Genomic DNA, 15679 nt, shown 5'->3' on the forward strand with positions numbered 1-15679 from the left:
GTCTTCTCCTCCTCTCTCCATTTCTCACTCTCCTATTCAATAACAAATGACATCATCAACAACAATAACCACAACAAGGCTACAACAACAAGGGCAACAAAAGGGGGAAAAATGGCCTCCAGGAGCGGTGGGTTCATGGTGCAGGCACCGAGCCCCAGCAATAAACCAGGAGTCAAAAAAAAAAAAAGAAAGAAAGAAAGAAAATGAAAGGGTTCCTTGTAATCTTATAAAGAGTTTAAAGTAGCAGTAGTTAATTATTTCTATAACCAAGCTAGTTGGGGGGGGGGTTGACTTTTATATGACAACCCAATGGTTAGAAACTACTATAATATATGTAGAAGTTTTTAAATTTGATACAGTCCCATTTGTTCAATTCTGGTTTTATTTCCCTTGCCCATGGGGTGGAGTCTCCAAATACATAGCTAGTGCTAATGTCATGAAACGTTTCACTGCTACGCCTTCTATGAGTTTTATACTTTCAGGTCTAATATCCATATCTGATCCATTTTGAGCTAATTTTGGTCAATGTTATTAGTTGGCAGCCTAGTTCCATTTTCTACATGTGACTGTCTACTTCTCCCAGCAGCTTTTGTTACAGACCTTCTTTTCCCTAGTGGGCAGTTTTGTTATATATAAGGTGGCTATATGTGTGTGGGTTAAGTTCTGGGCTCTCTGTGCTGTCCCACTGGTACATATGTCCATTTGTCTCAATACCACAGTTTTATACCACTGCTGTGTAGTATAACCTGAAGTCAGGCATTGTGATACCTCTATTTTTGTCCTTTTTCCTCAGAAGTGCTTTTGTTCTCTGTGTTTTTTTTTATAGTTCCACATGAATTTTTGAATAAGTTGTTCATTGTCTTGAAATATGTCACTGGCATTACATAGACTCTATAGATTGCTTTTAGGAAAAAAAATGCCATTTTAATGATATTTATTCTTCTAATTCATGAACGGGGGTGTTTTTCCATTTTTTTTATGTCAGCCTCTATTTTTTTCAACAGTGATTTACATTTTTCATTGAAAAGGTTCTTCATTTCCTTTGTTAGATTTACTCCTAGGTATTTTATCTTTTTGGGTGTGATTGTAAATGGGATTTCTTCATTCAGTTCCCTTTCCTCTGGCCCATCTTTTGTATAGAGAAATGTCACTGATTTGTGGGTATTGATTTTATAAAACCTGCTATTTTACTGAATTTATTGATGACTTCCAGTAGGTTTTTTGGCAGTTTCTGGGGTTCTCTAGGTAAATCAACATATCTGCAAATAAAGACAACTAACATTATCCTTTCCAATTTGGATTCCTTTGATATCTCTTTTTTTGCCTGATTGCAATGGCAAGGACTTCTAAGACTGTGTTGAATAGAGGTGGCAAGAGTGGACATCTTTGCCTAGTTCCTGATTTGGGGAGGAAAGCTTTCAATTTTTATCCATTGAGTATAATGTTAGCTGTAAGCTTGTTATATATAGCCTTTATTATGTTGAGGAATTTTCCTCCCACTCCCAATTTCTTGAGGGTCTTATCATAAATGGGTGTTGTACCTTGTCAAATCATTTTTCTGCATCAGTTGATAAAGTCATGTGATTTTTTTTTACCTGTTTTCGTTGTTGTTATGATGGATTGCATTGGTTGACTTGAAGATGTTGAGCCATCCTGTTTCTCAGGGATGAATCCCAACTTGGACTTGGGAAATTATTCTCTCAATAAGTTGCTGGATTAAATTAGCCAAGAATTTTTTGAGGATCTTAGCATCAGTGTTCATCAAGGATGTAATGATATCCTTTACTGCTTTGAGGATCAGAGTGATGTTAGCCTCATAGAATATGAAACAGGCCTTCAACTCCTGAATATGCTTCTCCATACTATGCTTAGGTTCTTAGAGAGCCCTCATAATGAGCTTTCTGTAGTCTTTGTCTGTCAATCCCTCTACGTCTATTTTCTTGGAGTCCCTCTGTTTCATTTCTATCTGTCTGGTTTGGCACTTTTGGTAGTTTGTTTCCGCAGTATTTCTGTTTACTTACTTATTGTGCTGGTTGTTGCTTGCCAGCAGGTGGTGCTATTGCTGTGGATCTGGGCTTCACTTTGTTTATATGCTGCATGGTGGAGGGGTGGGGATGGGGTTAGTTTTCTTGTTATTTCCTTGAGTTGTTTTGTGTTCCATGTGGTGCATATATATGGCTTGTCTGTACGATTTCAATCTGAAACCAAGCCTCAGGGTTCTGCTGCTGGGCTGCAGCCGTGTTCACAGAACCAGGGCTGACTTCACTGTTCAGCGACTGCCAGTGGTTGCAAATTACCTTTATGTTTGGCAACAGACCAGACTTCTTTTGGTCACAAATGCTCCCTGCTTTTTTGGTCTGTCCTTGCCTGTACTTCAATAGTCCGACTCCCTTGAGGTCACTAATAAAAAGGTCATAAATTCCCTTCTCTCATAGCCAGCACTGTGTGTCCTCTCAGCCATTGCTGTGCATAGAGGCTGTGTTCTGCCGGAGCACTAAGATGCTCATGCTTGATTGGCTTCAGTCCCACAACCCTTCTTACACCAACCACTTGAGCAAACACCCACCTAAGGCTATTATATTTCTTTGGATGTCTCAGCTGTAGCTGGTGAGTCTTGTTAAGTTCGACAGTTGTAGATATGTGTTGTGTGGGGGAAGGGTCAGATTTGATAGCTGGTACTCCATAGCCACACCTCCCAGAAGTCCGTGGTTCTGGTTTTCTTTGCATCTGTCGTAGAGTCCAATGTCCATTACTATTGAATCACTGACATTTTTTTTTATTGTTTGTTATTCATCCTTAGGTCTTAGGTAGGTCTTAGTGAAGAAATCACTTGAGAGGAAATTTTGACTGGCATTTCAGTTGAAGAAGAGTTATGGCTTTTGTTGGACTTTCTTTAGCCTTTAATTTTTTTTTTTTAATGAAGAGGGTACTAGAATGTCCTATATAAAGAGTCACCAAGACCTCCCGTAAAAATATCGCTCTGCCATTGTGCTATCTTCCTTAGTTCTCTAGTCTTTATCACCTCACCTGAGAGATAGTCTTCTTGCTATATCCAGTCACTTAAGATGGATTTTTTAATTCCATAAATTATCAGAAAGATACATTGAGATTTTATTTGTGGGTTTGTTTTTTTTTTGTCCGTAAGTCTCACTTAGCAATAGCACAAAGGAAAGCATTTGCTACTATGTCTGTGCCAATTTACATCACAAAGAAGACCTACCTCTCAGAAATATTGCCTGCTACCATTTGCAAATGCAGCTAGGGTGACTCTGCTTAAGCAAATGTGGACATCATTTAACAGGCAATTAAGATTTCAGTGATCTTAGTTCTTCACAGACTGGGTGCTGGTAGCCAACCCCCTCCCATCTCCCATCCTCCCGTATCTCCAAACTCAGTGGCCAGTCACCTAACTCAAGTTGGACATGCTAAGATCGACCCAGTCTGGAAAAGAGAAATTTCCCATGAGTGGTCATCCCACTTCCGGTTATCTTGTCCATCTCCAAAACTCTCTCCCTTTACACTGTCTGAACTGGAAGACGCTTTGAAGAGGGTTAAACCAGGAACTGCTGCTGGCTATGATAACATCACCCCAGAACTCATTCTTAACCTGGGTCCCGCGGCAAAGAAGTGGCTCGCTTCATTCCTGTCGCACATCTTGGAATCTGAGTCTATGCCCAAAGTTTGGCGTCGTGCGAAGATTATAGCTGTTTTGAAACCAAAGACCCAACACTGGCCGCCAGCTATAGATCAATTTCTCTCCTCTCCGTGTGTTACAAACTCCTTGAGAGGCTGCTTCTGTCACGTATTTCTCCTCTTACAGAGAAATTCCTATCACCCGCCCAAGCTGGTTTCCGCCCAGGAAGATCTACCTGCAAACAAGCCCTGGCCCTCTCAACTTACATTGAAAATGGATTCCAGAAGAATTTAAAGACGGGTGCTGTCTTTGTTGATCTCACAGCAGCCTATGACACAGTCTGGCACCGTGGTCTCCTAGTCAAGATCTCAAGATGCCTGCCTCCATGGGTGGCCAACACTATATCGTTTCTTCTCCAAAACAGAAGATTCTGGGTGCATCTGGGTGACAAGTCTAGCAGATGGAGACTTGTCTCAAGTGGCCTCCCCCAGGGCTCTGTTCTGGCTCCTAGGCTATTTAATATTTACATCAATGACCTTCCAGAAACTTCTTCAAGGAAGTTCATCTACGCCGATGACATCTGCTGTGCAACTCAGGCATCCAAGTTCGACATTCTCGAGGAAACACTCATGAAAGACATGTCTCTGATATCTGATTACTGTAAAAAATGGTGACTAATCCCTAGCACTGCAAAAACGGTATCATCTGTTTTCCATCTACATCATGCCTTGGCCTCGCGTGAGCTTAATGTGAAGCTTGGCGATACGAGAATCCGGCATGAAGCCCAGCCAGTCTATCTTGGCGTTACTCTCAATCGCACTCTGTCATTTCACGAACATCTCATCAAAACTGCAGCAAAGGTGGGCGTGAGGAATCACATCATTGCAAGACTGGCCAGCTCCTCATGGGGCGCGAGCGCTTCCACACTACGATCATCCTCTCTGGTATTATGCTATTCCACTGCAGAATACTGTGCCCCAGGATGGTTCCGTAGCCCCCATGTCCACTTGGTCGATTCCAAATTATATTCCTCCATGAGGATCATTTCTGGAACCATCCGTTCCACCCCATGGTTCCATGGCTGCCAGTCCTTAGCAACATCGCCCCGCCAGATATTCGTCGGGATGCGGCATCATCTAAGTTCATTTCCCACGTCTACGCTCGACCGGACCTGCCAATATACGCGGATATCTTCGCCCACCCTGTCCAACGCTTGATGTCTTGTCACCCAATCTGGTCCCCTACGCCTACACTGAACTTCTCTGTTCCAGTCTCTTGGAAACAGAGTTGGCAGTCAGCTGAGGTCAAGAACAAACACCTCATCACAGACCCCTGCAAGCGTCAACCCGGCTTTGACCTGGCACGTTATGACTGGGCCCTCCTCAATCGCTATCGAACAGGCCATGGCCGGTGCGCCGCTATGTTCCATCGCTGGGGAGCCAGAGACGACCCGAACTGCCCCTGCGGCTCCAGACAGACTATGACCCACATAGTCAACGACTGCCACCTCTCCAGATTCAAAGGAGGTCTCGAAACTTGACATCAGGCTCAACCTGACGCTGTTGACTGGCTATGGAAGAAGGGCAAATGCTAGAAGAAGAAGTTCCATTTATAAGGAGTGTCTCTTCACTGTACTCACAAATCAGGTGTCATTTCTCTTTGATAGATAAGCCAATCAAAGAAGGATAGTTTCTATCAAGATCCTATAATTGTAATAGATATGTTATGACATAAACTTTTAAGTCATTTTATGTTTTTAAATGGAAAACAGACCTTTACCATTAAAAATTAAACCTGCAGTTGTACAGTATGTAAATGATATCTCAATGAAAATACGCATAAGTCTTCCCTTTTAAGTTACTTTGGCCAAAAATCAGCATGTGAATACCACCCCCCCATGTGCTCCTTCACCTTATATGCAGAATACACCTGGGGGAGGGGGCATGCCTCCTTCCTTTCTACATATTGAATGAGGAATCATCTGTTTTCTCCAAAGTAAGATAGTAAATTCAAACTTCATGAAAGGAAGAGTAGGGTGACTTCATCTTTTTAAGTAAGGCAAACTTTAACATTTATCTTACTATTTACTATGAAAATATTCAAACATGCACAAAAGTAGGGAGACTAATATAAAGCCCCCACCTATCCATTACCCCCAAATCACCAGTTTTCTACAGCTATCCAAGATGACCTCTTTTTTTGGCAGCAGTTCTAGTACAAATTCCCTCTTCTCTTCTCAACTCAGCTCTGCAGACTGCCGGAAACAAGATATCTTGAGTCTCTCCCAGCAGAGGTTCATCATCCTTTTGTCTCATGACCACAGACTTAACCCCAAACCCTCAAAATAATAGACTTTGCTGCCCCTGATTGGTTTTCTGTTTGCACGTGGCAGAAATTAATCCATAATCTTTCCCTTTTCATGCCTCTTAATCCAGCCCCTTTAAATAGAAGGACTCTACGAGGTTCAAGGTCCCCGTTTGCCAGAGAAAATGTGGGCAAAATGTGGGATGAAACCAAAGAAATGGCCCACTTTCTCTCAACTGTCCCTCAACATAAAGCCACGAAAACAAGCCCCTGGGTCTCACGGGGCCTTGGGGAAAAGCCAGGCATGAGCATTTTGCCAAGATGTGCCGGCATAGTATGAACAAAATATACACGCAAAAAAAGTTGATCAAAGTTTGCGTTGGTGAGAACTGGTTTAAGAGCAGAGCATTTAAGGTTTCAAAGGGTGGGGAACATATCTGTGTAGCTTGTGTACCATGAACTATAGGAGAGATCGTGCTGCCAGGACTCATGCTTCTGTGACAGCATTTCGAATGAATGACGAAGAGAAATGGGACTTGCATGTTATTGCTGACCCTGCTTAGATTGGCAGATGAAGTCTTCCAGCCATCTCAAAACGGAAGGCTTGGTGTAGATGGAGAAGGAGAGCTCTGTCCTCTGACGAGAAACTGGAATACAGACATGGCGTGAAAGGCAGGGTTATACACACATGAGCAAGCATACTCTGGGTTCTGAACCGAAGACAAATCTGTGTGGCTGTCTTCCTGGAATCAAGCTGGCTGGAGAGACGAGATAACTGTAGACAGCCTTGTGGCGGGACCAGCATCCTAGGTCTGAGAGCTCACTCTGTCATCTGCCTGGTGCTCCAGAAACGTTCCCCTTGTAACTTTGTTCATCAGCTTAGCACACCCTTTCCTCTGTTCAGTGAGGTTTCCCTTTATTCGTCGACTTTAACCGTTTTGTGGGTAAAATGAAATTTCATTTCATTTATGCATTATGGAGTAGAGGCATAGACCTTTCATCATTGTGTCTCTATTTAGTTGTTTCAGAACCACAAGAGAGAACTTGGGTTTTTAATGAGGTGACACATAATCCCTTAATACATGGCTTTACAAGTTGATTAATCTTTCAAAGATCACGTATTTTATGTCTGTAGTTAAACTATGAGTGTCTTTTCAAAGACCATTGCAATTCCATATGTATTTGGATAATATCAGCAAAATGTGGTTGACTAGTCTCTTCACCTTGTAAAGTACAGAGGAAGGGTCAGGTCTGATCCTGTTGCCTGTTCTCCTGGAAGATATTCTAAGTAGACTAGTAACTTCCCTATCACATCACCACCTGTACCTTCTCTTAGTGTGGTTTCACCCAAACGGACCAGTTCTACAACCTCTTTTTAACTCCCTTCCCCCAAGAGATGCTCTTGTCCTGCACCTGAGACCAACCAATGTGTCTGGCCCCCTTGGGGAATCTCACCAACGCTTCATGCTCCACGTGTCAACAACCATCTGGCCCCCACTGCTTAGGCTTGTTGCTTGAAGCGGAAGTCAGCTCCACGTCAGTCAGCTCCCACTCCTCTCGGGCCGTTCACGGACAGCCTTGTGTTACCCCCTCCAGCTCTCTCTTCCCGGCGTGCAGCTGGCAACCCTAGCACATTCCCCCCTGCTTAGTGCCTCTGCCTTCAGTCCCTGGCTGTGCGGCCTCCTCACCGTACCTCCTCAAATCCTCTGACTGCACTCTGCAGAGTGACTTCCTCAAAAGTCTAGGGGATGCAGCATTGAGAGTGTGTGAACTGGGCCAGATGCTGCCATGGGGGGTGGGGCGGGTGGTGACGCACCTTGCTAAGCACACACACTCCAGTGCGCAAAGACCCGGGTTCAGGTCCCTGGTCCCCACCTGCAGCGGGGAAGTGGAGTGGTAAGGCAGGGCTGCAGGTGCCTCTCTGTCTCTTTCTCTTTCCCTCCCTTCTCAGTTGCTCTCTGTCTCTATCAAATAAATAAAAGCAAGTTTAAAAAGTAAGTTAATAAGCAGAAAGGGTACAAAAAAAAGAGTAAAGATAAGAAAACTGGTTTTTGACTCTGACCTTTTAAGAAGTAGTAAGCAGGGAGTTGGGCGGTAGCGCAGTGGGTTAAACGCAGGTGGTGCGAAGCACAAGGAACAGTGTTAAGGATCCTGGTTCGAGCCCCCAGCTCCCCACCGGCAGGGGAGTCACTTCACAGGTGGTGAAGCAGGTCTTCAGGTGTCTGTCTTTCTCTTCCCCTCCTCTCTCCATTTCTTTCTGTCCTATCCAACAACAATGACATAACTAACTACAACAATAAAAAGGGCAACAAAAGGTAATAAATAAATAAATGTTTTTTAAAAAAATAGCAAGCAGCCGTGGTGAGGGCAGGATCAGAGAGTTGAGGGAAGGGTGGGCTAGCACAGCGGGAGCCACTGCTCCCAGGGCCACCTGCTAGAGGGGAGATGGACACCAGCCTCTTGTTTAAGATGAGCAAGGTGCGCATGTCCTGGATTTCTTTCCAGTGAAACAAAATAAAAACTCTACTGGTGGATGTCTCGCCCAGTACAGAGCACTCTTTGTGAGGCCCCGAGTTTGAGCCCTGGCATAGAACGCTGTGCGTGGACCTAGAGTCTTCGTAGATGGCAGAGATGTGCTATGGTCTCTCTCTCTCTCTCTCTCTCTCTCTCTCTCCCTCCCCTCCCTCTCTTTCTTTCTCTCTCTCTCTCTGTCACTCACCCTCTCAAGTCTCTCCCCCTCCTCCCCCCTCAAGTAAGGAATAAAGAATGGGTCCAAGGAGGGTTCTCAGCAGAATTGCACATGGATCTGGGGCTAGGTCTCATCCTAGCGGAGTGAACTCATCACCATGAGCAGAGACCCGGGTTCAAGCCCCTTGTCCCCGCCTGCAGGGGGAAAGCTTCATAAATGGTGAAGCAGGGCTACACGTGTCTCTCCCTCTCTCTCCATATCTCCCCCTTCCTCTCAACTTCTGGCTGTCTCCATACAATAAATAAATAAAGATAATATAATAAAAAATAAAACAAAAACGGGCAGGGGTAGATAGCATAATGATTATTCAAAGAGACTCTCATGCCTGAGGCTCCGAAGTCCCGGGTTCCTTGCACCACCATCAGCCAGAGCTGATCAGTGCTCTGGCAAAATAATAATAATAATAATAATACAAAAATAGAACAGACTAAAAAATTGATGAGTTATTATTATAACAGAAACCAGAAGGTACCTTTTTTTTTAATAAATAATAAGTTTGCATAACCGTTAATCATTTGGAAGATGTATTTTAAGAAGCAAAATAATCTTTAAATGTCAAATGTGTCATATGAAGCATGATTAGAGGCCCTGAAACTAGAAGAAGATTTCATGGAGGAATGCGAGTTCCAGTATGTGTGCAGGCGTCCCACAAGCATGCACTCGGTGCTCAGTGTGTGCCGGGCCCTGAGCCAGTTTGGCACCAGGCTGCAGACGCGCAGGGGAGAACCCGGAGCTGCCGGGGCCCCCACTCAGTCTCACTCAGACACATACACTGATCCCCTCAACTCTAGGTGGATAAAAGCCCAGAGGAGCCCACACTCAGCTCTGGAGATGAACCGGGAGATTATAGCAGTCAGCAGAGCAGGTGGGCAGGGGCTCCCGGGCAAAGAGAATGGGAAGTGGGAACGGAAGGAGGACAAGGCCACCTGGGTTAGCTCCAACAGTGTGTGAATCTGAGGTTGGTCAGGACCTTAAAATTCTAGTCCAGTGCCTTACTAGTGGCCTCAGCCTACCCTGGATGGACAGCAGAGGAAGGGGTAACTCCTGCAGTGAAGGTCAACCCGAGCAGCCACTCGGTCACTGGTAGCGCCACACAGGCCAGCAGCAGGACGCTGAGTTTACACAGAGCCCAACACAGCCGGAACCTGAAGACAGGCGGGATCCCCAGAAGCCCTGCATGGGAGCTGAGTTCCAGCCCAGGGATGTGGCTGTGTGTGGCTCAAGCCTTTCAGTGAAGCATGACACCGCACCACACAAGTAAGCTGAAGGGTCGCAGTCTGACGGCAGCATGAGAACGGATTGGCAGGGGAGGGAAGAGTGGGAGCAGAAGGCCATGTGCTGTCAACATTTGCTTCCCAGTTCAGTCATCAGCACTTGTACTGACTAGAGAAGTCGCTACAATCCTGCTGTTAGAGGGAGGGAGGGGGGGAGGGGAAGAGGGAAAGAGGGGGCGCTTGGCCAGCCTGCACAGGGACAGCTGTGCCCCAGTAACAAAGGATGGAGAGTTCAGACTCACCCTCAGTCAAGGCGTTATACTGCCATGGATTGTATACATAGCATCAGATATTGTAACTGTAGCCCCCCTCGAGCTTGTAACATCCTTCTCAAACCATTCTGCACTTTTAAGTTAGAGGTACTTGGTGGGGGGGGGGTCTCTCCGTCGATGGGCTTTCTGAACCCACTGACGTCAGGGACAACGTCGCACGCCCGATTTTTCTGGGTGGCACGTGACCCTACAGCGTTGGTCAGATGCGCGAAGGAGCCTAGAACTGCCGGTGCCTGATGTAGCAGAGACTGGCGTGGCCTCGACAGAGTCTGTGACGGACGCTGACTTTGGCATCCTGTCTGAGCTCCGAGCTCTCGCATCTACAGACGAACGCCTGGGTGCTAGCTGGGTAGCCATGGCCTCATCTCCGCGTGATGTGTTGCAGGCGTCAAACCTAATAGGTCTCAGGATGGACTCCAGAGTGGCTTCTTCCAAACCTGCCCCCCCACCCTTTCTGCTTCCCCAGTTGCACTATTCCACCAGGCAAAGCCAGCCGCCGCCACCACCACCATTTTTCCTGCTCTGTTTCTATTCCTATGAACCATGATCTCTACCTTCCGATAGATAGGAAATCTGACTCTCGGCAGCCCCAGCTGCTACCACCTCATCCCATTCTCCACCACCCTTTATTAATAATAATATAATATAATATAATATAATATAATATAATATAATATAATATAATATAATATAATATAATATAATATAATATGATATAATATAATATAAATATATAATTAATATAATATAATAATATAATATCCCATCATATCATATCATATCATATTATATTTTGCCTCCAAGGTTATCACTGGGGTTCGAGGCCTGCACTGGGAATTTTTGCCTGCTTTTTAGTCCTCGTTGCCCTTGTTGTTATTGTTATTACTGTCATCACCATCCTTGTTGTTGGATAGGACCCAGAGAAATGGAGAGAGGAGGGGGAGACAGAGGGGGAGAGAAAGACAGACACCTGCAGACCTGTTTCACTGCCTGTGAAGTTTCCCCCTGCAGGTGAGGAAACATTTAACCAGATGTGCTATGGCCTGGTCCAGCCTCTGAACGAGATCCACAGCCCTAAATGCCCTTCGAGGCACCCTGAGACCTGATATGACTTGCCCCCTGCCATGTGCCTGACACTGTTGGTCCATGTGGGCTTTCACAGGTCTCTCTCTCCTCCCTCGGGCCTTTGCTGAGTGAAGCCTCCTGGCCCTATGTTTAAAATAGCAGTGTGGTCCTGCCCCCATTCTATTCCCGAACGTCCCCTTCACTGCTTTCTCCCCTGCACTTACTGCTGACACCTACTCCAGTCATCGCTTGCTTGGCGTTTGTCCTCTTACGATATGTGGTGTCATAAATGAAGTGGGCTCTGTCTTTCACTGCTCTGTCTAGAGATCTAGAGTACTTAACTGCTGTTTCGGACACAGAAGCTCAAGAGTCTTGACTAATGCATTTTGTTTTTCCCTATCATCAGCCCTTCACCATACCAGGCTGGCTTTTTTTTTTCCTGCCTCCGGGGTTATGGTTGGGGCTCAGTGCCTGCACTGTGAATCCATTGCTTCTGGTGGCCATTTTTTCCCCATTTTTATTGGATAAGACAGAGAGAAATTGGGAGAGAAGGGGGAGATTAAAGAGGGGGAGAGAGACAGACAGACAGCTGCAGACCTGCTTCACCATTTGTGAGGCGACCCCCCTACAGGTGGGGAGCCGGGGGGTCGAACCTGGATCCTTGTGCTTCTTACGATGTGTGCTTAACTGAGCGCTTCACAACTCGGCCCCACCAGGCTGACTTTTTCACATAGAAAGAGAGATGGAGGGAAGGAGGGACACCACAGCACTGAAGTGTCTTCCAGTGCTGTTAGATTCTTTTATTATTATTATTATTTTTTTTTTAATTTAAGAAAGGATTAATTAACAAAACCATAGGGTAGGAGGGGTACAACTCCACACAATTCCCACCACCCAATCTCCATATCCCACCCCCTCCCCTAATAGCTTTCCCATTTTCCATCCCTCTGGGAGCATGGACCCAGGGTCATTGTGGGATACAGAAGGTGGAAGGTCTGGCTTCTGTAATTGCTTCCCCACTGAACGTGGGCATTAACAGGTTGGTCCATACTCCCAGTCTGCCTCTCTCTGTCCCTAGTAGGGTGGGTCTCTGGGGAAGCTGAGCTCCAGGACACATTGGTGGGGTCTTCAATCCAGGGAAGCCTGGCCAGCATCCTGATGGCATCTGGAACCTGGTGACTGAAAAGAGAGTTAACATACAAAGCCAAACAAATTGTTGAGCAATCATGGACCCAAACCTTGGAATAGTGGAGAGGAAGTGTTAGGGGGGTACTCACTGCAAACTCTAGTGTACTTCTGCTTTCAGGTATATATTTTGCAGTAGTTTATAGATACGTGTGAAGATATGCTCTCTCTCTCACAGAAACTGGTGTATATCTAGGTTTTGGGACTTTGTTAGAAAGCGAACCACCTGAGATGGAATTAGAGTATACTATGAAAGGAAAGGTCTCACCCGAGTAATGAAGCTAAAGGGTTGTCATTCCACACGTGAAGTCTCTGGACACAGTCTGAAGTGAAGTATGTTGAGGTGGCAATCGTTGCGTTGGTTAGGTTGTGATCAGCGGATGCAATATTATTTGATATGGATTGGGAGAGGCATACGGGAAAGTGGGCCCTATCCACGGGTTCCAGGACTGGCTGTTAGATTCTTATGTGACGTAACCGAGCCTCAAACAAAGCTTAGCTGGCTCCCTCACCAGTGAACTGGCTCGCCAGCCTCCGAGTGAATTGTATTTGGGGAATCTGTTTGTCATCCTCTCAGTTACCATCCCTGTGCTCTGCTCACTGTAACTCTCTGTGTGTTATATGACTATTATTACACGGGATCATTTAAATGGATTACATTTTCTCTCTAGCTCACCTCTTAAAATAGTAACTAATGCAACCGTTATTCATCTTTGTGGTTTCTCAACTCCCCATATGAACCTGAATTGTATTTCTTCTTTTTTTATTATTTTGAGATAAGCATGTTTTTTAAATTTATTTATAAAATAAAAGTATTGACAAGAATATAGGATAAGAAGGGTTCAACTCCACACAGTTCCCACCACCAGAACTCCGTATCCCATCCCCTCCCTTGATAACTTCCCTATTCTTTATCCCTCTGGGAGCATGGACCCAAGGTCATTGGGGGGTGCAGAAGGTGGAAGGTCTGGCTTCTGTAATTGCTTCCCCGCTGAACATGGGTGTTGGCAGGTGGCTCCATACCTCCAGCCTGTTTCTGTCTTTCCCTAATCAGGCAGGGCTCTGGGGAGGGTGGGTTCCAGGACACATTGGTAGGGTCATCTGCCTAGGGAAGTCGGGTTGGCATCTTGGTAGCATCTGCAACTTGGTGACTGAAAAGCATTAAGATACAAAGCAGAACAAATTGTTTGATCATCAGGAACCTAAAGGCAAGAATATTGCAGATGAGATTTGGGGTCTCCATTTTGGACAAAGCCAGTAGATCTGTTTTAGGTAGCTGAATTATATTTCTAACATCTATTTGGCATCAGAGATTCTCACTTCTTCCAAGTCCCTCAAACTCTGCACCTTCTCTTTAATAAGATAAATACCAACGGGCTGAGTGGTGGCGCACCTGGTCGAGCATACTTGTTACAATGTGCAAGGACCCAGGTTCGAGCCCCTGGTCCCCACCTGCAGGGGGAAAGCTTCGCAAGTGGTGAAGCAGGGCTGCAGGTGTCTCTCTGTCCCTCTCCCTCCCTATCACCCCCTTCCCTCTTGATTTCTGGCCATCTCTATCCAATAAATAAATAAAGATAAGAAATAAAAAATAAGATAAATGCCTTTGCTCCTATACTTTATATATAGCATTAGTGGTTTATTATATAGTATAATTTTGAAAATTTCACAGTGTTCCAGCACTACCACATGTAACTAGCACAGAACTTTTTAGAGAGTAATGCATCTTGCGATACCAATAGAACCGTTTTAATTAGCAAAAACTCTTGTGCTAGAAAACAGGAGGTATTTTTATAGAGTGAGTTGACACCTACCAGTGTCTGGACATTTTTATACTGGGTATTTCTAAAGTCGAAACCCTCTGGAGCTGATGTCTCAAAGTCTAGCTTTGTGTGCTCCAACTCTTTCGGGACAACAGTCTCAGACTAGAAGTCTGAAGCATTTTAAATGCCAGTCTGTGTGGGTCAAGCTTTTGTGGTTTTTGTTTGTTTGTTTGGTTGGTTGGTTGGTTTTTGTCAAGGGTGCTGATGCTTATGTGCCTGTTTCCTACTGTTTCAGACTCTACAAGAAGAACTAGAGAACCGCACTAACCAGGTGCGATGTGCAGAGAAAAGGCTGCAGCACAAGGAGCTCGAGTCACAGGAACAGGTAAGTGCCTCTCCCACTCAGCTCACCCAGCCCAGGGACTTTCTCCACTGCTGGTGTCTGTCGGCACATTTTGCCTGCAAGTGACGGAATGGTCTGTCCCTACTCAGACCCAACAAGGAAGAGACTTGTCACCGTTATTTCTTTTTATTTATTTATTTATTTTCCCTTTTGTTGCCCTTGTTGTTTTTTATTGTTGCTGTAGGTATTGTTGTTGTTATCGACATCGTCGTTGTTAGATAGGATAGAGAGAAATGGAGAGAAGAGGGGAAGACAGAGAGGGGGAGAGAAAGACAGACACCTGCAAATCTCCTTCACCGCCTGTGAAGTGACTGCCCTGCAGGTGGGGAGCCGGGGGCTCAAACCGGGATCCTTTATGCCAGTCCCTGAGCTTGGCACCATATGCGCTTAACCCGTCGGCGCTACCGCCCGACTCCCACCATTATTTCTACACCGGAAACTGGAGGATAGGCAGGTTCCAGGAAGTACCTCGAGGCTCTGACATCCTTGCGGTGGCTCTGCCTCTAGAAGCTGTTCTAATGTGGCTGTAGCCAGTGCAGACACCCATCCAGTCTTGACTAAGTCCAGAGAAAGAACGGATGAGTTCATAACTGAGATCCCCTTCTAAAGGCTAAGGAGGCCTTTTCTAGACCCCTGCCTACACATACCCCTTCCTTCAAGTCTTCCTAACAGAATAGGTCATCCATCCACCCTGGCTTGTTCTACCCCTGATGAGGGACCCAGTGTATCCTTTAGCCTACACCAATCAAGACTCACTTGCTGCTGATGAAATTAGGAGAGGAAGAGTAATTTGGGGAAGAAAGAAGGGAAATTAAAAAAATAAGTGGGGGGGTGGTGGATGTTGGGTACGCAGACAATAAATAGTACCTGTCATGTCACCATATTAAAATAAACAAGAGACCAGGCGGTGGCACATCTGGTTAAGTGCACACACTACAGTGTGCAAGGTCCTGGGTTCGAGCCCCTGGTCACCACCTACAGGAGGAAAGCTTCATGAGTGGTGAAGCAGGGCTGCAGGTGTCTCTCTGTCTCT

At 45.5% G+C, this 15679-nt stretch overlaps 1 protein-coding gene across 2 annotated transcripts in view; it reads left to right on the top strand.

Moving 5' to 3' along the window:
* The window catches only part of CEP112 (centrosomal protein 112), a 416214-nt gene that overhangs the window by 347524 nt on the left and 53011 nt on the right, over window positions 1–15679 (top strand). For both annotated transcript variants that reach the window (XM_060202613.1, XM_060202614.1), the window contains one exon: window positions 14539–14628. In XM_060202613.1, the coding sequence (XP_060058596.1) occupies window positions 14539–14628 (90 nt within the window). The remainder of the gene's footprint in view (window positions 1–14538; window positions 14629–15679) is intronic.

Source organism: Erinaceus europaeus, chromosome 12 (genome assembly GCF_950295315.1).
Source record: "Erinaceus europaeus chromosome 12, mEriEur2.1, whole genome shotgun sequence".
Taxonomy (NCBI): domain Eukaryota; kingdom Metazoa; phylum Chordata; class Mammalia; order Eulipotyphla; family Erinaceidae; genus Erinaceus; species Erinaceus europaeus.